Source organism: Mirounga leonina, unplaced genomic scaffold, assembly GCF_011800145.1.
Source record: "Mirounga leonina isolate KUSES-001 unplaced genomic scaffold, KU_Mleo_1.0 Mir_94, whole genome shotgun sequence".
Classification (NCBI taxonomy): Eukaryota; Metazoa; Chordata; class Mammalia; order Carnivora; family Phocidae; genus Mirounga; species Mirounga leonina.
In genome coordinates this window covers 26,352,081-26,375,751 of record NW_023270855.1, presented here as the reverse complement: position 1 = coordinate 26,375,751, position 23,671 = coordinate 26,352,081, and the positions used below count along the sequence as shown (strand labels likewise).

General features: G+C 41.3%; 1 protein-coding gene across 9 annotated transcripts in view; it reads right to left on the bottom strand.

Moving 5' to 3' along the window:
• MAGI1 (membrane associated guanylate kinase, WW and PDZ domain containing 1) overlaps nt 1-23,671 on the bottom strand; it is a 615,689-nt gene that overhangs the window by 293,525 nt on the left and 298,493 nt on the right. The window contains exon 1 of one of the 9 annotated variants that reach the window (XM_034998461.1): nt 3,284-3,921. The exons of the other annotated variants lie outside the window; for them this stretch is intronic. Coding sequence (XP_034854352.1) covers nt 3,284-3,353 — 70 coding nt within the window. The 5' untranslated portion in view covers nt 3,354-3,921. Of the gene's footprint in view, nt 1-3,283; nt 3,922-23,671 lie in introns of those variants that run through there. 9 annotated transcript variants of the gene reach the window in all.

Genomic DNA, 23,671 nt, shown 5'->3' with positions numbered 1-23,671 from the left:
AAGAATAAACCAATTCAGAAAACTGAATTCATCAGTTTCAAAGTCATTTCTGTTGAAGAACAAATGGCAATTTAAAAACGGGCTAAAGTGCCAGAAAAATACTACTTGAAAGTTTAGTAATAGCACATTAGAGCACACATATAAAAGTTACATCTTGTACACCTGAAACTAATCATAGGATATGACGTATCAATTAGAGTTCAATTTTTAAAAGTCACGTGTTAAGGAGTGTGTAAAAATATGCAGAGGGAAACTCAAGTGAACGCATCTAACACTGCAACGCAGTGAATTCAATGGCATACTAAAAACAAAACAAACAAAAACCAAGCCCACCATGGACCAAGTAGTACTAAAACCAAAAAGTGAAGGAAAATATAATAAAAAGATCCACTGGGGTCTGAAAAACACTTTTTCTGACACACTTTTAGTACAGCATGACGATATTTATAGCATTATAATAGTGGATTTTTGGAAACTGCGTGAGAGGAGTTACACAATGATGATATATCTATACAAAGAAATTCTACATAATCGTTAGAAAGGACAAGACTTACACACTCACAATAATGAGAGGAAAATGGACCCTAAAGGAAATGGATGGAAACTATAGTCACATTTTCGTAAAAGCCGCAACACGTACATGTACCTATGTCTATATTTAAAGTAGGAAGCATGGAAAGACATACAGTGAACAATTACACGTGGTTAGCTCTGGGGAAAGAGACTACAGCAGAGGCTTCCACTGTTTATAAATTTCTGAAATCTCAGATTTTTTTTAATGAACATATTTCTTTTGTATTTAATTTTATAACTAAATAAATATATATACATACATATATATGTGTATATATATAAAATCTGGAAGATAAGGGGGGAAAAAAACCTGAATTAAACACACAGAATGAGAACCAGGCCAGAGAGATCATCTAGGGAAGGCTAAGTCCACTACCTCCATCAAACACAACGCTCCTTTTTATGAAGACTCTGGGGAACAAGATGGCAGAGTTCCTGGATAATCTAGTCAATTGCTACACAACCTCATCGGTGAACATGCCTTTCATCTACGCCCTTCTCCTCATTCTCAGCTCAGGGCCAATCTTTTTCTACTTTCCTCAGGAGCTATAGAAAACAGATGGTCACACCATCTTTTGAATTTGTCAATGAATCACACAAAACCAACAGCATTTTTCTGGAGGGACAATATTGTGTCTGACAATACAGAGTGACATATCCCAGTGTGCTTTTCACGCAGAAACTTACCAGACTTCATTACTAATGAGCTAGTCAGAGGTTCTACCACATGTATTTAATTTAATAAAAACAAGTATTAATTCAGTGTCTCCCATGCACTTGGTATTTTATTATGAGCTGTGGAGGGTCCTTTAGAAATGTAAAATATCATGGTTGGGAGGGTGAAAATGATTAACAAGGGGATAAACAATTCAGAGTACTTCAAGATTAATTAGGAGAATGCACTCGTTTTTTACTATTATTATTATTATTGAAGCATGAACAACATATTTAGAGTTGAGCCTTGGACAAACAGGGTGAGGAGAGGGAACTTTCAAGACTTTTTAAATTTTACTATTTTGTTTTGCCTTCCTTTTTAAAAGCTTTTGATATTTACTATCTGACAGCAAGGTCCAACAAGCTTTGAAAAGGAGAGCCGGAAAGTGGGGCCAGGGAGAACAGCAAGGCAGATGTAGCAAGACTAAGAAGTTTCTGCAGTCACTGGGGCACCTTGTGGGGACAGCTGGGTTGGGGGCAGTGGCCCAGGCATATCAATGACCTGATCTAGTTTGATGACAGATGAGCAAGGTTTGGGTATCTTCAACAAAAGGGAATGTTTCTCACCGTTACAGAAGCAGTGAAGGAAAATGTTAGACCCAAGAAGGTTGCTTAAGGTAATGGAGAAGAAACTATGTCAGGACAGGAAACAGGAAGGCAGTTTAAAAATGCAAAATGGCGTTAGGGTACCTGGGTGGCTGAGTCAGTTAAGCGGCCACCTCTTATTTTGGCTCAGGTCATGATCTCAGGTTCGTGGGATCGAGCCCCAAGTGGGGCTCTGTGTGCAGTGGGGAGTCGGCTTCAGATTCTCTCCCTCTCCCTCTGCCTGTCCCCCTGCTGGCTCTCTTTCTCTCTCTCAAATAAATAAATAAATCTTTAAAACAAATTCAAAATGGGGGGCGCCTGGCTCAGTCAGTTGGTAGAGCATGTGACTCGATTTCAGGGTCATGAGATCAAGCCCCATGTTGGATATCAAGCTTACTAAAAAAAAAAAAAAGTCAAAACGGGACCCAAATTTATCAGTTAGGAGAGGGAATCACTGGTGTTGCTTCTTCCCTTTCTACACCTGACAGCTTTCTGCAGTTAGTGTCAAAGTGTGGGGGGTCACTTCTCCATTTGCCCTTACTCTTTTGTATCTCTCACTCTTTGTACCCACATCAAAAGGTACAACCCTTCACATGCCAAGTGACCCAACTCTGCCTAATCCAAATCTGCAAAGGTGTGAACTACAGAACAAAACATCAGAGAACATGTCACATGAGGACAAAAACTCAAAACTCAATTAATTGTTGGTAGGCTGTGTGTGTTTCCTTCCTATTAAAAACATTAGCTACACATACTGCAAAATGAGAGTATTTTTGTGTTTTAAGTAACCACTGTGTAGACCAAGAAAATAAATCAGTCTTCCTTGCTAACAAAATAAAAGTGGGTGTTGGGATGCCTGGGTGGCTCAGTGGGTTAAGCATCTGCCTTCGGCTCAGGTCATTGATCCCAGGGTCCCAGGATCAAGTCCCGCATAGGGCTCCTAGTTCAGAAAGGAGCCTGCCTCTCCCTCTGCCTGCGCTCTGATAAATAAATAAAATCTTTAAAAAAATTTTTAAAATAAAAGTGAATGTTACATGAGATCAAGTAACAACATAGTGGGATTAAGGAAAACATACAGAAGTCCCTTGGTCCTAAGTAAAGGGAGGGGATAATCCACATGCGTCCTCACGTCCACTCTATGTTCTTGGACTTCATAAAGCCTCCGGGAAACAGAGGCATATTTGGTTACACTGTCGCTGACCCATGGCTTGCCTTGCTGATGGAGGAAGTGCAGGACTATCTCAGTTTTTTTTCCCTTTTTTGCTCATCAGCGCTGCTTTGCTTTCCAGATTTTCATTAGCCTCTTGTGCTAACACTCTGAACAAGAAAACTATCAATTGGTGTAGTATCTCTTTCCCACCCAGAAACTCAAAAGGCTTCTGAAAATCTGCAAAATTCCACCCATACTTACCCTGTGAATTTTGAGAAGATCTCTTCAACTTGTCCCTTTTACTTCTAAGATAGTTACTTTCTATCCTCATTGACACACAAATGAATAATTACGAGCCCTCCAATCTTCCACAGTGAATAATGGCCTCAGGGATGACGGAACTCTTTTTTATGTCCATGTTTCCCTTGCTCAGGTTTTCCTCCTCAACCATGTTGTTTAATTTCTCATCAGCTAAGCAGATCTGTGGACAAACAAAATGGTTTTTCCCTAGACTGTGTCATTTCAGCACTGAAGGGTTTCCATTCACCTGCCAACATCCTTTAGCTCGAAAACATGAAGGTGGTATACTCAACTGTCTCAAATATTCTGCACTTGCATTGAGTTTGACACATAAATTACACAGAATGAGCCAGGTCTTAAAATCTAACTTACCGGGATGACTTCCTTGTAGGCCCAAACGCTGCACAGGCTAAAAACTGTAGTTCAGGTTTCCTCGGAGATTCTTTGATAAATCTTATTATTTCTTTATAAGCCTTCCCACAGCCTCACAAAAGGCTCCCCTGGACTAGTCAGAAAACTCATCGAAAAGAAAAGAAAACAGGGGCACCTGGGTGGCTCAGTCCGTGAAGCACTGGCTCTCGATTTCAGCTAATGTCCTGATGTCAGGGTCATGGGATCAAGCCCCACATCCGGCTGAGTGCAAAATCTGCTTGAGATTCTCTTTCTCCCTCTCCCTCTGCCCCTCCCCCTGCTCACACACACTCTCGCTCTAAAATACATACATACATACATATATAAAAAGAAAAAGGAAAGAGGGGCACCTGGGTGGCTCAGTCGTTAGGCGTCTGCCTTCGGCTCAGGTCATGATCCCAGGGTCCTGGGATCGAGCCCCGCATCGGGCTCCCTGCTCGGCGGGAAGCCTGCTTCTCCCTCTCCCACTCCCCCTGCTTATGTTCCCTCTCTCGCTGTCTCTCTCTCTCTGTTGAATAAATAAATAAAATCTAAAAAAAAAAAAAAAAAAGAAAAAGGAAAGAGAACAAATCCAAAGCACAGGATGAGACAGAGAGAGCTTCCTGCAGATGGCTGCACATTACCTACCCATGCAGGTGACTCAAGGTCCACAGCTGAGTAATGTCTCTATTTTTGATCTGTAGTTCTCCAACACCACTGACTATCCACAGGAGTGAAAAGAATGTCAGGAAACTTAATAATCAAGTGTTCAGGTTTAAAATTATTTTCTTTTTTTCCTATAAGGTGGGAAGAATTGGAGGCATTCTTATTGAAAAGGTATGTTCAGATCTACCTTCCAACAGGTCTTCTTGAGTTAAATGAGAAATGCGTGAATTTATAACTAAAATGTCAAATGTTCCACAGAGTCCTTATTTATGCTGGAACGCATAGTAACACACACACACTAATGAAATATTTTAAGATCTGAATTTAATTGCCTTCTAAAATGAAATTTTTTGAGATATATAAATTGCTGGTATCATTACTTATGTGATTAAAAACTGCTAAAAATTTTATAGCTTAAAATGGTGATGCTACCCTAATCTTCTTTTGCCCTGGGAATGTATCATCACGGCACACATTCTTTAGAGGCAGAAGAATGACCAGGCCCCAGGACTATGGATCAAGAGCAGGAGATAGGTGTGGCTTTTAGGAAAACCCTCCATTGCTCCCACCTTTCCTCTACCCTCCAGAAAGAAGGGTACTGTAATGGTTGGGAGAACAAAGGGCATGTTAGAGGTCTCCAAACCAGGTGGTGTTTCATTCTGCTTGTCTTTGTCCATGGGGCTGTGGGATCTTTCCTATCTCCCTAGTTTCAACGAGGTTCTTGGGGCTAGAGCAGGGTTAAGGCTGTTACAGGACAAGGGCAGGCCCAGATGACTGAGACATTCTGGCCTTCTTTCTTCTCCTGATGAAGTGGGATGAAGGCAGACAAAGCCTAGTTCCCACCCTGATCCCAAAGTTTTCTCCCTTCTAAATATGGGTAAGAAAGCTGGAACGGCATCCTATGGAAAAAGGCCTTACACCTCAACAATCTTCTTTGTACACTTCTATTCTCTCATGAAATCAGGTAAGATAATGCTGAAGTATCTCCCTTGGATACTCCAAACCCCCCTTGACCAAGACAGACCAGTGGACAGCAGCCTAGGGTAGCTCTCCATCAACCATTAAGGCAAAGCCTTGTGCTGTCACTCATTCCTTCTTTTGGATTTGTCTCTGAGTGTGCTAAGACTACAGTTACCATATAATTTATCATCCAAACAGGGAAACTTGAGGGTCCAAGAGAGTATTTTAATAATTATACTGAGACAACCAGGCATACATACTAGAACTGTCTCAGGCAAACCAGGAAATCATGGTATGAGTTTTCTCATAATGGAGCGGAAAGACTGGATATTCAACTTTGAACTTTGGGAAGGATAAAGGATTGGTTTTGGCCTACACTGGTTTTTCTAAGCAATTTTGGCTCACTGACAGGGCTCAGGAAAGGAGTTCTCCACAAGTTTGTAGGTCCAGCTGTGCTTAACCAAAATCGGTGGTGGGGCTGGAGACAAAGCATCTATGTTCTTAAACTTTGATTCATCATTCTGCATAAGTGTCTCAGGAACTTTGAGAACACAGTTAAGGTACTCCTTAGCTTACAGGCTAAAACACCACTAGAGCACTTAAGAACATCCGTTCCATTATTTATGACACAAGAATAATTCTAAATCACTGTCTCTGAATTTATTCCTTCTCTTTTCCAAAGCTTTTGGTCTTACTCATAGCCCACAATCTATCTAGAAACAGCTGTCCCAAACAAGCTATTCCCACAGAATCCCTGAAAAGTAACAAAGGACCTCTATGACTCTGAAAGATAAAAATGACTATTTTACCCTGCCCTTATTTTTGAATGTGAGTTATAGAGTTTTCACTGAAAATGAACAACCCAAACATTTTTAAGAAAAAGGCTCTTCATATGTTTACATACCCAACTGGGACAGACATTACAATTTACACTATCATTTTGCTGTCACATTGTTTGGAAACATTTTCCAAAGAAGATAACTCCAAAAAACTTTCTGTTTAAATAAACACTGGCAGACCCTCTGCACTTGTATTTATATTCCAGTTCATGGAGACTCCAATGCAAAGCCATCTTGCTCTTGAACAGAACACGGGTAGATGGCCAGTGAGTAACTTCCATACCTTATCCCCATTCACGATCATGTAGATAAACCCAAACAAAATGAAAAGAATTTAAAAATTAGATGCCCACATGTGTGCATGATGTAGAAGGAGAACAAGTCCATGGCAAGGTGTTAAGAGTTTGGCAGGTTTAGGTGGGCATAAATACAATCATTCACATCCACAATTTTAATTTTTAGGGAATTTAGAGGGAAAAAAAAAAAGAAAGATAAAATCCTTTGGGAAAGGGAAGATGTTCCCTTAGTAAATGTTAAAAAGAAAACCATAAGCCCCATCGGAATGGCGTGCTTTAGGCTGAGTCCACAAACGGGGGTTTGATGCTTAATCTAATTACAGTTTCAACGTCCCCCCAAAATGTAGTCTTAATAGCTCAGTCAGGAATTTTCAGATCCAATGAATCTGCCCCACAGGCCCTCTCCATCCCCAAAAGAAGATTAAGTAATCTATATGCTAAGACCCCTTGCTCCTTTCCCTAAGGGAAAGCCATGGAGGGAGGGGGGGAGGGGGGAAGGGGGATGGGGCTGAGAGGGAATCCTTTTCTTTTGTTAAAAACTTTCTTGCCCCATCCTATTTCCTATAAAAACCTTCCATTTTGTATAGCTCCTCAGAGCTCCCCTCTACTTGCAAGATGGGATGCTGCCCAATTCATGAATCCTTTAATAAAGCCAATTAGATCTTCATATTTACTCAGTCAAATTTTGTTTTTTAACAGTAATACAAAATATTCTCTTGGAGTGATACTTGGAAAATGAGTCCAGGGTTGAAAATGAGTATCATGGACAGGCATGCAAAACCAGAAAAGAAGACCGAACCACAGCATGCAGTCTAGCCCTAGCCTGGCAAAAACAATCCTGACAAAGAAGAATAAAGAGGGAGGGGTCACTCTCCCCAGTATTATGGTTTATTACATAGCTTCCATAATCAAGACAGTGTGGTAGTGGCAGAGAGACAGAAAAATCAATGGAACAAAATACAGAACGCAGAAACAGACCTCACAAACGTGCCTGATTTTTGACAAAGGTGCAAAAAGCATTCAGTGGAGGAAGGACAGGCATTTCAACAAATGGCGCTGGAATAAGTGGGCATCCATAGGCAAGAGAAAAAAAAATGAATATTGACCTAACCGTCATACCTCTTATAAAAAGTTATTCAAAACAGACCATGAACTTAAATGTAAAATGTAAAACTACAAAACTTTAAAGGAAAAAAAAAAACAGGAAAAATCTCTAGGAGCTAGCTAGGGCTAGTGTTATTAGAGTTATCATGCCTGACATCAAGGGCATGATACATAGAAGGAAAACTTGATCATTTGAACCTTGTCAAAATTAAAAACTTCTGCTCAATGAAAGCCCATGTAGAGAGAATGAGAAAGACAACGTACAGCCTGAGAGAAAAGAATGCAAATCATGTATGTGACAAAGGACTACTACCCAGAACATATAAAGAACTCTCAAACCTCAAGATTTTAAAAAATCCAATTAGAAAATAGGCAAAAGAGAGGTGCCTGGCTGGTTCAGCTGGAGGAGCGTGTAGCTCTCGATCTTGGGGTTGTGGGTTCGAGCTCCGCGTTAGGTGTGGAGATTACTCAAAAATAAAATCTTAAAAAAATAAATGGGCAAAAAACCTGAACAGACATCTGACTGAAGAGGATGTGCAGATGGCAAGCACACAAAAAGATGCTCAGCGTTATTATTATGTATGCATGTATTATTTTGTATCAACATTATTGCATTCAGAAAAAGCAAATTTAAACGACAGTGAGATCACTTCACACCTATCAGAACAGAGAAAATGAAAATAGTGACAACACCATATGCTGGTGAGGATATGACAAAACTGGATTATGCTCATAAATTGCTGGTGGGAATATAAAATGGTACAGCCGCCCTGGAAAAGTTTGTCAGTTTCTTATAAAACTAAACATTTGACCAGCAATTAAATTCTTGTGAATTTATCCCCCCCAAAAGGGAAAATCTTTATTCAGAAAGGGGAAAGAAACCACTAAAAACCTGTTTGTGAATGCTCACAGCAGCTTTATTTGTAATAGCCAAAAACTGAATTCAGCCAAGACGCCCTTCAATGGGTGAGTGGTAAAGCACACTGGGGGTGTGTGTGTGTGTGTGTGTGTGTGTGTGTGTGTGTGTGGACATATCCGACTCAGCAATGAAAAAGGGACAGACCACTGATACCGGCAACAACTTGGATAAATCTCCAGAGTCAATCCCAACCCCAAAAGGTTAAGACGTCTTATTACTCCATTAACATAAAAGTTTTGAAATGACAAAATTTTAGAAATGGAGAACAGACTGCCAGGGAGGCAAGAGGAGGTGGGCGTGGCCATAAAAGGGCAGCCACAGTGACACTTTGTGATTCTGGAACTGTTCAGGATCTTGACCGTGGAGGTGGACATGCAGACTTAGGCAGGTGATAAAACTCCACAGAAGTAAACGCATAATACAGCCACACAAATGAGTCCAAGCAAAAGTGGAGCATTCTGAATAAGACTGGTAGACCGTGTCAATGTCAATATCCTGGATGCAATATCATGCTATAGTTTTGCAAAATGTTACTGTGAGGGGAAACCAGGCAAAGTGTACAAGGGATCTTCCTGTACTGTTCTGTGAAACTCCATGTGAATATACAGTTACCTAAAAATTTTCTATTAATAAAAAAGTGTTAAAATAGGAAACATCGTTACAATGTATACTTTATAACATTAAGTAAAAACTCTAGCATACAAAACTAGTGGAACTATTCTAATTTTGTTAAAACGTAAGCAGGTGTGGGGCGCCTGGGTGACTCAGCCAGTTAAGTGGCTGTCTTCGGCTCAGTTCATGATCCCAGGGTCCTGGGATCCAGGCCCGCATCTGGCTCCCTGCTCCGCAAGAAGCCTGCTTCTCCCTCTCCCACTCCCCCTGCTTGTGTTCCCTCTCTCGCTGTCTCTCTCTCTCTGTCAAATAAATAAAATCTTTAAAAAAAAAAAAAAAGATTAGATGGGCGCCTGGGTGGCTCAGTTGGTTGAGCAGCTGACTCTTGGTTTCAGCTCAGATCATGGTCTCAGGCCCAGTGTCAGGCTCTAAGCTCAGCATGAAGTCAGCTTGTCCTTCTCGCTCTGCTCCTCCCCTTCTCGCTCTTTCTCTCTCTCTCAAATAAATAAAATCTTTTAAAAAAAAGATTTGAAGGAAATACTTGTTAGTGGCTGTCATTTCTAGGTGCTGGTTTTATGCACAGTTATTTACTTTTTATTTTTTCTCAAAGTTTTATTTTATTTTTCAAGTAGTCTATAACATATATATTGTTTTTATGTTCCAGTAGTATTAAAAATACTTGATATCAAAAGGGGAAAAAATCATCCAGAGCGTATATATTTCTCACCAAGCACAATATCAAAGAATACAGCTTCTCTGTGGGTTAAATATTTTAAGAAATTGTTAGGTGGGAATGTTGAATTTAGAAATGATACTCCCTTGAACAGAAACACCTCTTGTGATGCAATGAATGAAACACATTCTACAGATTCGTATTTTCACTTAGCCAATCCCATCTTTTCTGTTTTAGAAAGAAGGCTTTCAGTAGAAGTATAAGATGCAAATGCAGACCATTGGGGGATTACACAGTCCTGCATTAACAGCTCTCTTACTTTCTGGTGTCAGGAGAAGGCCAACCCGACTGACACTCGAAATACAGGACCACTGGGAGAGGTAGAAACAGCTGGAAAAACAATTCAGCCTCTGGTTACTAGTGTTAAAAAGAAGCAAGAGACCCAATGGGGTCATGCGCACGAAGCCTCACGTCAGCAAACCCAGACTTCATAGCGAACACAACGGCAGTTTCAACCTCTCCCAGGAACAGAACCTTTAGCCAGTCAACCTGGACTTCCCTGATCAGCACAGTGAGGTCATCCTTGATGGGAACCCTTCCATCCCCCATAAGGAGGTTACCTAAGCCTGACACAATCCACTCTTTGCTAATAAACTTCCTTTTCCCGCCCCCTCTCTGTCTTTAAAAACCTTCCCTTTCCTGTAGATGGGATGCTGCCTGATTCATGAATCACCGAATAAAGCCAATTTGATCTTTAAATTTACTCCGTTGAATTTTTGTGTTTTGTTTTTTTTAACAGTAGGAAGTTAGACTCACTTATATTTTTTTTTCCCCAAAATTCTCTCCATTTGCTTCAGATTCTTCCCCGGCCTGCATTTAACACCCTCTCACAACACAGTACAAAACAAATCTGTCAGCTGCAAATATGGCCCTAGCAACTTTTTCCCCAATTACTAGGGTAACAAAGTGAACAGCAGAGAAAACACCTCCAAAAAGAATGTGCCACGCGGCTGTCACGTGGTGTGCAATGACTAGGACTACTTCCTCTGAGCCCCGGCTTGTAGGACAGTTTGCATAAAGAAACTACAGATAGCCCGGTGATGGGTATTAAAGAGGGTACGTATTGCATGGAGCACTGGGTGTTATACGCAATGAATCATGGAACACAAATCAAAAGCTAACGATGTAATGTATGGTGACTAACATAACATAATCAAATAAAATTAAAACAAAAAAACTATAGATAGTCACAGCACACCCAAGAACCTCCCTGTGACCTAGTCCCATTTGTTGGTCTTTGGGTTCAGAAGTCCTCAACAGATGGTACCTCCTCCCAGCGGGTGTCTCGGATATCTGTGGGGCTGTTTTCTGAATACAGAGACAAAGGGATCTGTCACAGCAACTGAAGGGCAAAACTGGGGTTGGGTGGGCAAGGTGTCTCAAAGTTTTGTATTATGGCACATGTACTTGGGACTGCCCCAGGGGTCAGTAAATGGAATGCCAAGCATCTGAGCCTAGCACTTTCCTTCGGTTCACATAAATGCAAAGCATTTTTTTTTTTTTTACAGTTTTAATATAGACTGTATGTAAAATTGTACAGAATGAGAAGAAAATGCTGCTTTGCTTTGGTGGGAACTTTACTAAGGATCGTTAACCATTTCAGAAAACTGTACCACCCACAGCAGTGCTGCTTCTAGTTTTCAGTAGCCCATTCGATGCATCCATAGCAGTGGGTTTTAGAGCTGAAGCATTCACAGGGATTCCATGTGTAAGGACAAGCACCTGATACTTCCTTATGCCCTCTGGAGCCCTGCTATTCAAAGTGGGGTCTCAGACCAGTGGTATTGGCCTCACTGGGGAGTTTGCTAGAAATGCAGAATCTCAGGTCTCTCACCAGACTGTCAATCAGAATCTGCATTTTAACAAGACTCCCAAGAGAAGCAGGGCTCTAGTGAACTTGCACCAATGCATATATTACATGTACCGCAATAAGCATCATTTATTGTAAATGCTTCCCTTTGATTTTTATTTTCTATAGTTAGGTCACTATAGGACTTAAAGAATTGGATATATTAAAGGATGTACTATCCATTAACTTCATTTTAGGATAATAAAGGGAACACTAAAAATATTTGTTATAAGACGGAGTCACTGAGTTGAGAAGTCCTGAGTAAGAAATCAGTTACGTACCATGTGCTCTGTTTGTCGTCAGGCGTTTCTACATGAACCCTGGCCCTAGAAAAACAGTTGACTTGCAGCTGACTACAAAGGAAACGACTGATTTTCCTTGACCGGTTTTTTTGTGCCCCAAATTGTCCTTGTTGAGGCAATGTGGTGTTATGTCACTAAACCGTGGCATGAAGTGCAAGTGGCCACTCACAAATGTAAACATTTGGAAACGTATTCCCTCTGAAATCCAGACATCAATGCCTTTAAGGGAAAAACAAATAATCCATAAACCCTTCTTTTGAACAGTCTTATTACTTGATAAAGGAGTCCACACCTAGGGCTCTCTCTCCTAGGGAGATACGTCTACGCTTTTATCGAGAAACTTTCGTTTTGAACTGAAGTAAAAACAAGATTGGATGGTCGCAGGATACGGTCAAAGCGACCCGCGTTCCATGTTCCCAACTGCCACACTGTCCCACCAGCAGCTCAAATGAGCATTTTACTTTCAAAATCAGACCAGTGTCTTCTCCTCAACCCACTTTTTCCCTTTTGCTCTGTTATTTCAGTTAATGACATCCCCCACCACACACACACAGACCCACCCAATCTCTTAGTTCTTCAACAATGAAAAAAATCATTGAGAATTAACTACATGCCAGGCCCTGGTGACCCCAAGATGAAAGACAGATAGTCCTCCCCGCCCCGGGTAGACAAGCTCACAGACAAGGAAATGTCACTGGCTAGTCACAGAATTTGAAATGTGTAAAGCCATCCGTGAATCCCGCCTCTTGTTTCCCACCTTGACTCATCTGTCAGGAGCTGTTGATTTTATTTTGGGGGCATCGCTTCCATTTGTTTACTCCATTAGCACCTGATTATCTAACAAACGTAATCAGTTGCAGCTTCACTAACTAGAAGCTCAATTACCTGAAATCGTTCTCACTTGAAAAGAGGTTTTTCACAAGCCAACAAGCAAAGGCAGGTGAATGGCATACCCATTATTTTTATATGCCGGGCATACATTTCTGCTTCTTTGGGCCACAGCACTTCCATTTTCTTCCAGGAATGCATATCCCATGTCTCTTCCTTGGCTTCGTTCATGTGATTTCCATTGGGTTGACCCTACCCCTTGGTATAAGAGAAGCAGGCTATCCAGCTTTGTCTACCTCAGGATTAGGAGGGGGTGGGAGGAAGGGAGTCACAGGACCCAAACCAGGCCAATAAGATTTAAAACTGGAACTTTGTTGGAAGAATGGCAAAGAGAAGTTCAATTTCCACTGCTAATGCTAAGTAAGTAGATCTATTGGAGTCCATTTGCTCACACAGGCAAAGATCTTCCTCAAGAATCAAATGACCGGCGAGAAAAAGAAAATCTAGCTGACAGAGAGGCGTTGAATTGTGATACACATTCTTAGTAAACCCCTCTCCAGACACTTTCACTTTTTTTTTTTTTTTTTTGCCAAAGGCAGTTGCAGTTGGCTTTCTGACACTTGCAACAAAAACTACAATTGCTTCAAGTTTTATTTTCTTTTAACTGCTGAGTTTAGAAAACAAAACAAAAAAAACAAGACTTCTGGCCAGATCTATAAAACTTTAACCATGATAATGGTCTATGTTAAAAACTGATCTTTGTGAAGACGCCTATGAAAACCCGCGGTACAATACTAGGAATTCCTGTATGGGAAGAGATGAAATGCTGATAAGTAGACCCCCCTTACCAAAGCAGCAAAATGTATGAGCTAACTTTAGACTGTCTAGAGAGACCATTCTCAAAGAGTGTTTCTCAGGACACCAGTCCCTTCAGAAAAAAAGGGTTTGGGGGCAAACGTGTGTGCAGGTCTGCATACTATCTTCCCTACTTGTAAAGTCAGGGTGTCTATTAGCATATTAAGGGCGCTGTGAAGTTATGCATTTCAGCAACCTGCATCCCAGTGTTCTCTGACCTCCTAACTTCCTTTTATTCCTAAAATTTTATTTATTTCTTTTTAGCAATGGCCAGTAACATTTCACTAGGAAATCACTGCCCTCAAGGACGCATCAGCTCTATCACTATTCCTGCTCTTGCTAGTTTGCTGTTGGATGGGTAAAATGTAAGAATCCTGATTTTCAAAACCTAACAAGAGTGTAAATAACCCTCTCTCAGCATATCACACGATAATACACTTCCAGAAATTATACTGTCAGCACTGAGTTGTAACTCAGTATTAATTTTGTTTTGGGGACTGTTGTGGCCATTGGTGCTTACGTGTGAGCAAAAAGAAAAAAGTGTGCGTAACTGAAATCACCCCAGAAAACAGGTGCCTAAACCAATTCCAACTTAATTACTTTCTGGTAGGAGCTAAAACTCTGCTTTATAGGACCAAAGAGTATCTGATTTAATCATCAGAGTCCAAGTGCTACATTTCTGAACAGAATAAAATTCAGGTTGCAGCTAATGACTCCAGAGTTGAAATTTAAAATTCTGTATTTGTGAGTTAATCACATTACCATAACATTAGTTGAGCTGAATCAAGTAGACAAGTATAGGCAGAGAATTTTTTTTAACGTGATCTGGGCATTCCTAGATCAGATATGCCAACTTAGAAACAGCAAAAAATAGAACTCAAAGAATAAGTGCCATGTCAGAACAGGTGATACAAATGCATGTTTTAAATGTTTTGACGGTCAACAAAGTATGGTATCATTCATTCATACTTTACGCATATTCATTTATTTAATAGATATTTACTGATGGCCTACTCTGGGCTGAGTGCCACGTTAGGTAATGGGGAGAGAGAGTAGCGAGCAAAATCAGACTTTCTTTCTTTCTCTCAGGTCACTGGCTGTATTGTGTTCCCACATCCACCCCTGCAAATTCATATGCTGAAGACCTCAGAATGTGACTGTATCTGGAGATAGGGTCTTTAAAAAAGTAATTAAGTTAAAATGAGGTCATCACGGTGAGCCCTACTCCAATACACCTGGTGTCCTTCCTTATAAGAAAAGAAAATTGGGCGCCTGGGTGGCTCAGTTGGTTAAGCGACTGCCTTCGGCTCAGGTCATGGTCCTGGAGTCCTGGGATCGAGTCCCACATCGGGCTCCCTGCTCAGCAAGGGGTCTGCTTCTCCCTCTGACCCTCCTCCCTCTCATGCTCTCTGTCTCTCATTCTCTCTCTCACAAATAAATTAAAAAAAAAAAAACTTAAAAAAAAAAAAGATTTAAAAAAAAAAAAGAAAATTAAAATTCAGACATTCACAGAGGCAAGACCATGTGGAGACACAGACAGAAGACGGCCATCTACAAGCCAAGGAATGAAGCCTCAGAAGAAACCAACCTTGCTGATACCTTGATCTTGAACTTCTAGTCTCCAGAATTGTGAGAAAATAAATTTCTGTTGGTTAAGCCACCTAATCTGTGATACTTTGTTATGACAGCCCTAACAAACTAATACATTTATAAAGCTTAAACTCTAGGGGCACCTGGGTGGCTCAATAGGTTAGGCCTCCAACTCTTGGTTTTGGCTCAGGTCATGATCTCAGGGTCATGAGATCGAGCCCCAAGTGGGATTCTGTACTCAGCAGGGAATCTGCCTGGGATTCTCTCTCTCCCTCTTCCTCTGCCCCTCCCCCTGCTCTCACACTCCCTCTCTCTCCCTATAATAAATAAATAAATCTTTAAAAAAAAATAAAGCTTAAACTCTATTTGGAGAACCAGACCTTGATCAAGTAATCACACAAATAAACCCCGGCCTGTAACTGACTTGGTGCAGTGTGATCCAACAAAAGGAGCTGTAACAGAAGAGGGTGACCTGGTAGAGAAGACCAAGAAGGTCTTCCTTCCCCAGGAAAGTGGTACTGGAACTGAGATGGGAAGGAGAGGATGTAACAAAGTGAGAGGGGATGGGACATACATTCTAAGCAGAAAAACCAGGATGTGCAAAGGCCCTGTGGAGAATATGAGGGACCAACGGCAAGCAGCATGGCTGGGAGCAGAAAGAGGTGCGGCAGGAGATATGTGGCTGGTGGATAATAACAGGCCAAGCCACATTGTTCAAGATCAGGAAGGAGTTATTATTATAATCATATTCCCAGGGTCTGAGAACCTGGATGGAGAAAATTACATTCTGATTTTCATTAACCTTTAACTAAAACTCAGCATTACCATCCATTATGAATCTTGGCAACAAATCTTGGTAGTATTATAGTAATATCTTCAACTTTTTCATCAGTCGGAATTAGAAGTATTTTCATATCATGTTAGGGTTTTTGCAGACACCATGAAATTTATCTGTGTCATTACTACTTTGAAATCATAAAGTTATTGTACTTTGTTACATTTAAAGAAAGTTCATATATTACTTCTATGATGCATTTAGCACATATGAAAAATATTTTGCTAACTACATTTAAATATAATTGTTTCCTTTGTTATGGTATTTTATGCAGCTAAAAATAGTATTCTGAGAAGCGCCTGGGTGGCTCAGTTGTTAAGCTTCTGTCTTTGGCTCAGGTCATGAACCCAGCGTCCTGGGATCAAGCCCCACATCAGGTTCCCTGCTCGGCGGGAAGCCTGCTTCTCCCTCTTCCTCTGTGGCTCCCCCGGCTTGTGTGAGCTCTCGCTCTCTCTCTCTCAAATAAATAAATAAAATCTTTAAAAAAATAATATTCTGAGAAGGCTCCATAGGTTTTACCAGACTGTATGAAGGGTCCAGGCACAAAAGTGTAGGACCTTTTAAGATCCCTGTTTTGTTTTTATTTGAAGATGAATTACTAGTGTGTCACTTGGGTAAGTTTTTTTAATGCCTCTAAGCCTTGGTTCTCTCATCAATGAAATGGGGATTGATTACATTGTCTCTATCCAAAACAGTGGACCAAATGGGTTAATACACACAAGATGCTTAAATGGTGCTCAGACTTAGTAATGCTTAATAAAGATACTGTTTTATTATTGATGAGAATGCACCATATTTAAAGTAGAGGGAGTGACATGATGGTCAAGCTTACACTTTGAAGATCATTCTGGCTCTAACACAGCGAATGCCTGAAAGGGGTCAGCTCAGGGACCAAAATAGGGGACAGTCATGGCAGGGCTGCATTTGAAGAATCTCCTAATCTAATATGAAACTTTTTAGTAGAGGAAACCATTTTTCAAATCAGATCTTAAGTAGAAGCTACATAAATCAGATAGAAGCAGAGCCACTCCAGCTGAAGCTGGGTGTGGGGCCGAGTCACATCAGCTCAGCATTTCTCTCTCCTTCCAATCAATTTGGACACACTTATAAGAAACTCCTACATCTACAGAGACCATAATCTGGAAACTGTTCATGGTTATTTTCTCATAGGACAATCCTGTGATTCTGTGTTGCCAAAACCACTAAATAACACCAGGTTTGCACAAACTGTAGGATCGTCCACTTCTCAATTTGCTTGCAGGTTAAGTTTTGGTTCATTTATTCAAAGGTATGTGTTCAGGACTCAGTGTGTGCCAGGCACTGTTCTAGACACTGGGGACACAGCTGCACTTAGAGTAGTAAGCAGAAAAACTGCGGGTTGGGGAGAGGAGACAGAAAATAGACAAAATAAAATAAACGTATTTAGAGATGATCATGATTTTTTTTTTTAAAGATTTTATTTATTTATTCATGAGAGACAGAGAGAGAGAGGCAGAGGGAGAAGCAGGCTCCCAAGGAGCAGAGAGCCCGATGCGGGACTCGATCCCAGGACCCTAGGATCATGACCTGAGCCGAAGGCAGATGCTTAACCATCTGAGCCACCCAGGCGCCCGAGATGATCATGATTTAGATTAACATCTATATGGCCATGACACTGTAACTGGTGACAAGCATATCTTACTTCTTGGCACCCCAGCCTAATGTTGATAATATTCTAAACCAGCTCCCTGATTTTCTTGCACCTCGCAATCTTCATTCTTGTCGTAACATTCACTGCTTTTTATTTCATAAAAATACATCACTATTTTCTTATCCTATATTTATTTTAAATTATTTACTTTTTAAAAGGATTTATTTATTTGAGAGAGAGAGTGCACGCACAGTGCAAAGGGGCAGAGAGGGAGAGAGAGAATCCTGAGCAGACTCCCCACTGAGTGCAGAGCCCCACAAGGGCCAATCCCAGGACCCTGAGATCATGACCTGATGCGAAATCAAGAGTCAGATACTTAACCAACTGAGCCACCCAGGCACCCCTCCTATCTTTACTTTAAATGCCCTCTGTCAGTAGGTATGCCTGTGGTCTCTATTTTTTCTATCTTCCCTCTTCTAATATTTTTTTGTGTTTCTTATTCTTCGAACAATATTCCCATCTCTCTTCAACCTGCTAACCAAGCAACCAGCTCAGCACTTTCAGTTGGAGCCATGGCAAATAGCTCCATCTTCAGTCCAGCTGCTTGGAAAAGCATCAAATGGGCCAGCATCCCCATATTCTGATCCCTGAACCTACAGGATGAAAATTTTATTTAAAATACTAGGTATAAGGAGGTCAGGTGGGGGAAAAAAAAAAAGTAATCTCTATGAAGGCAAAGACTGTATCTGTTTTTGTTCACTGTTTTGGGCCCATACTTCAAAGGGGCATTTGGTTAAGGGGAGGGAGGAAGGGAAGGAAGGGTGGATGGATAGGTGGAGAGATAGGTAGATGGATGGCAGGGAAAATAGGTAGATGGAAAGAAGGATGAGTAGATGGATGGAAGGAAGGAAGAAAGGAAGGAAGGAAGGAAGGAAGGAAGGAAGGAAGGAAGGAAGGAAGGAAGGAAAGAAGGAAGGAAGGAGAGGTTGGTAGATGGGTGGATGGATGGACTGTTGCGACAGATGGAAGGATGGAAAGAATGGAGACTGAGATGAGGGTAGAACCTTGTGAAGAAAACTAGATATTGAGGGAAAAGTAGAACATATAGAAAATGCAGTATATTATTTGAGAGGAAAAACTAAAACCTACAGTGGTCTTGACTTCAGCAACATAGTTTTATATAATCCATATAACCCTGTAAGATGAGTATCATCATCTCCATCATCATCATCATCATCATCATCATCATCATCATTATTGTGCTCATTTTGTAGATATGGGGGCTAAGAACCTAAAACGTTGAGACTTGCCTAAGATCAGGCAATCCTTAAATACAGAGCAAAGACATGGACCTTAGGCACCTGGAACATAAAAAATAGCACACGGATTGGCCATGTTTTCAAGAAAGCCGAATAAGATTCTGAAGACACTAAAAATGAGAAGAAGGGTGGAGGAATTCCCATAATCATAATTTCTGGAGGATTTGTTGAGTTATTTGAAATGTTGACTCCCCGTCATCAAAGGGGAATCTTCCTGGAGGGCCCAAGGAAGACCTGATCCAAGAAGACCAACAGATACTGTGCTTTGACAGGATGTCCCTATTCAGAGCATCTACAGGAGGGGAAAATGGGTTAAAAATTTTTTTAACAGAATTTTTTTTTATCATCAGAAAAACAATAAAGACATAAATTAGTGCTGTGAAATGAAACCAGATAACTAAGCAAACAGAAAACAAGAGATATTAAGAATCTGATCTCCTATACTCTGTAATAGATTCCAATGATCTTGATTTCTTTTTAATTTGAACGGTAGCAACTGCAGTCATTCCCTTGATATCAACACGTACTGTGTGTTCTTGAGCAGCCCACCTTCCCATGTCACAGTTTCCTCAAGGCCAGCAGTGTCTCCCTCACCAGCTACAGTGAGGATTTACTGAAAGGGTGTGTGCACAGCGCTTCCAGAAAATGCCTGGCAGGTAGTAAACGCTCATCGTGGGAACTGCGCTCATCACCACTACACTGGGTTCATCCTCAAAGCGAAAGGTAGGTTCGATCAATGCATTTTACAGACATGTAAACCAAAGCTTGCCGAACCATCCTCAGGGGCGGGAGAGCGGAAAGGACTCACTGTCAAGTCCCTGGATCAACACAGATGTTGACAGCATCGACTGCTGATGCCGGCTGAGCCTTCTGCTCTTGCTCACCCCCATCTGGAAACTGCTGCTACATATACAGCTGCCCTGACATGGCACCCTAACACCAGCTCCTGGGGCTAACCCTCAGCTGCACTGCTCAAAGCAAGGCCCTCTAATGGGCAATAAAACAAGTAGATGCAAAAGCAGAGAATCTATTATTTACAACTAAAGACTTCCATGACAAAAGACCGCAATTACTACTCACTACTGTGGCCGGATGACTCTCTGAGCAGATAAAATAATTGGTTTCCTTTATGTTTTATTTTTCCTATTGAGCGATTTTTTTCTTACGTGTGTATATTCTAGCAACCACCTATATCAGGGTTCCAAATGAGAAATTTCTGTTGTATAGAAGGTTGCCTGTGCTCAAAGAGAAATCCGGCAAATGAGATGGACATTTATTACAAAAAAAATAATTATGGAGGGAAAGAGGGAAGGAAGAAGGTCCCCAAACTAATAAGCTTATTAATACATAAATGCCATGTGAAATCCATGCTCATAATATATTCCCCTAGATGATCCTCTTCAAAAAGGTAACAGGTGAAATGAAAACAGGTGGATGAGAGACAACTGCCTTAGAGAAAGGAAGACAAGATGGAATGAGTGCAGAAGAAGAGAGGTATGTAGGGTGGGAGTGTGTTAAGGGAAAACCCAGAACTAATTCTGGCATCACCCCCATCAAGCAATGCACAGATTTGCCAATGGTGTCCTAGAGAGAGCACTGCAGAGCCCCCACTCTGCATGGACTTGTAAAGATGCGTGTGAACTAAGACAAGACAGGAAATGGGCCCTGGACACACTCCCTGCAGTCTGTCTTCCTGCAGGGACCTTATACCTGCCGTCCCTCTGCTTGGAATGCCCTGCCCCTGTTACTGAAATGGCCAATCCCTCGTTTTCCAGGTCTCAATCATGTCATTTTTCTTCACAGCCCTTATGATCTGAAACTATCAAGTTCATTTACTTATGGACTTTTTACCGTTTGCCTCACAATGCACAATATATATTGTTGATGACTGAATGAATCTGGAGCAGATACCCAGACCTCTTGTAAGGATAGATAAGGCCCTGGAAAGCCAGGTGACATATGAACTGTCAGGACTGATAGAAAGAGATATGCAGCATCTACCACCTCAGTTCTGGCTGCACACTGTGTTGGGAAGTCATCCCAGTCAACATTCAGACCACTGGGAAGGGGCTCTGTAATTGATTTATGAGGTCTGCCATGAGTGTGGCAACACATATGTGCAGGTTTGACTCACTCTTTGCTCATCCTACATGACCTAGGACGCTTTCCCTGTTCCCACTCTATTCAAGCAACCAGATTGTCCCTCCTTCTGAAGGCAAGGCAAGTCCCATCACTGCACTTCTCAAAACCCTACAATGACACCCCTTCTCACCTGGAATAAAATCAAGTGGCCGTTCACCATCCACCTCCTCTGTTTATCCAATGGGTTCCCACTGCACTGGCCCCCTTGCTGTTTTCCAAATACAGCAGGGACCCCCTTGCCTCCCTGTCACAGAAGCAATTTCTTTCATCAGAAATACCCTCCTGGGCGCCTGGGTGGCTCAGATGGTTAAGCGTCTGCCTTCGGCTCAGGTCATGATCTCAGGGTCCTGGGATCGAGTCCCGCATCGGGCTCCCTGCTCTTTGGGAGCCTGCTTCTCCCTCTGCCTCTCTCTCTCTCTCAGTCTCTCATGAATAAATAAATAAAATTAAAAAAAAAAAAAAGAAATACCCTCCTGCCCCAAATACCCTCAAGCACAGATCCCTTACTTCCTACAGGTTCAGCTTTCACTTTATCCAGGGGCCCTTCCTTGCTCGTTCTATGTAAAATAGCCCTCCTTCATCACATCCTGTAATTTCACCCAGCTTTGTTCTCCTTTATAACATTTCCACTTGGCATGTACAATGAACCCTTGAACAACATAGGGTTTAGAAGCACCAACCCAAATGTGCAGTCAAAAATTCATGGATTAGGCTCACCTCGGTGGCTCAGTGGGCTAAGTTTCTGCCTTCGGCTCGGTTCATGGTCCCAGAGTTCTGGGATCAAGTCCCGCATCAGGCTCCCTGCTTGGCAGGGAGTCTGCTTCTCCCTCGGCCTGCTGCTCCCCCTGCTTGTGCACGCGCGTGCTCTCTCTCTCTCAAATAAATAAAATCTTAAAAAAAAATCCACAGATTAACTTTGACTCCCCTAAAACTTTATTAACTGCTGCCATTGGCCAAAAGCCTTACCAATAACATAAACAGTTGATTAACATATATTTGGTATGCTATATGTATAATATGGTATATTCTTAAATAAAGTAAGCTAGAGAAAAGAAAATGTTATTAAGAAAATCATAAGGAAGAGAAAATATATTTACAATACTGTATCGAATTTATTGAAAACAATAAGGTATAAGTGGACCCACACAGTTCAAGCCTCTGTTGTTCAAGGGCCAACTTTACTTATTTATTGTCCATTTCCTCCCTTTACCCCTTACCATGTCCCATCCTTTAACTAAACCCTGTTGCAGGGGGAGCGGTGGGGGAGGAATATCCTGTCCCTTCAAGGTTCTTCTGGCTGGACGATGAATCAAATTAGCATTAAACAGATTAACAGGAGAAAAACAGATTTAATAGCATACCTTCAAGCAATTCACACAGACAACACAGAAATGGAAATTCCAGACAGTCAGGCAAAATGAGGTACACATGTCATTCTGAACTAAGGACAGGAGTGGTGGAATCTGGGACATCAGAGGAAGGAATTTATACGAAGATGCAAAAAAGAGTAAATGTTTCATAAACAAATGTTTGCTGGGCTACTCAGAAACAATGGGCCAAAGAAAGGACTTTGATTAATCAGGCCTTGCTAGATGCCTCCCTGTCTACCATAACTAGTTGATATCATCATGTCATTATCTATGATGATTGCTCTCTTCTGAAGCAGCTTCTCTAACCAAAATTTTTTTAGGCACTTGATGGGGGAAGTAAAAAGTTTTTCCTAAATTTGCTGGGTTGATTGCTTTTTTTTTGTAAAATATTTGGTACTCACAGGGGTTTTCTCCTCTAGTCTCTTACTTATATTTTTATACAAAATATATTAAATATATTAAAGATTTTTAAAGATTTCATTTATTTACTTGAGACAGAGAGTGAGCGAGAGAGCGGAGCGAGCACAAGCAGGGGAGCAGAGGGAGAGGGAGAAACAGACTCCCCGCTGAGCAGGGAGCCTGATGCAGGGCTTGATCCCAGGACCCTGGGATTATGACCTGAGTCAAAGGCAGATGCTTAGCCAACTGAGCCACCCAGGCGCTCTGGTTGATTGCTTTTTCAGCTCAAAAATCATCTTCAGGCCAAAGAGGCCCATCTTGGGGTGGCCTGGTTTTGGCCCCTCAAATCCTGTTAGGGGAAGAATTTTATCCTCTTTATTTATGGAGCATCCACTTAGAACAACACTTGGTACATAAGGAGTCCCCAATAAAATGTGTTGAATGAATGAGTGAATGAATTTCCAGGGGTAACTTAAATGACGAAGGCTTATTTTCATCTAAAGAACAACTTATCTACCCATTAAAACATGTCTATCTGAGCCTCCTATCTTGCTACCCTCCTGCCAGGTAACATAAACCCAACCTCCCAATTTGAAACAACTCGGGTGAAAAGCCAAACAAAAATACACATTTGGATTCTCAGCAGACAGCGATGTATCCCACCATGAAACACATGTAATAAAGAAACAGGATAGGGGAAGAATTCTCCTG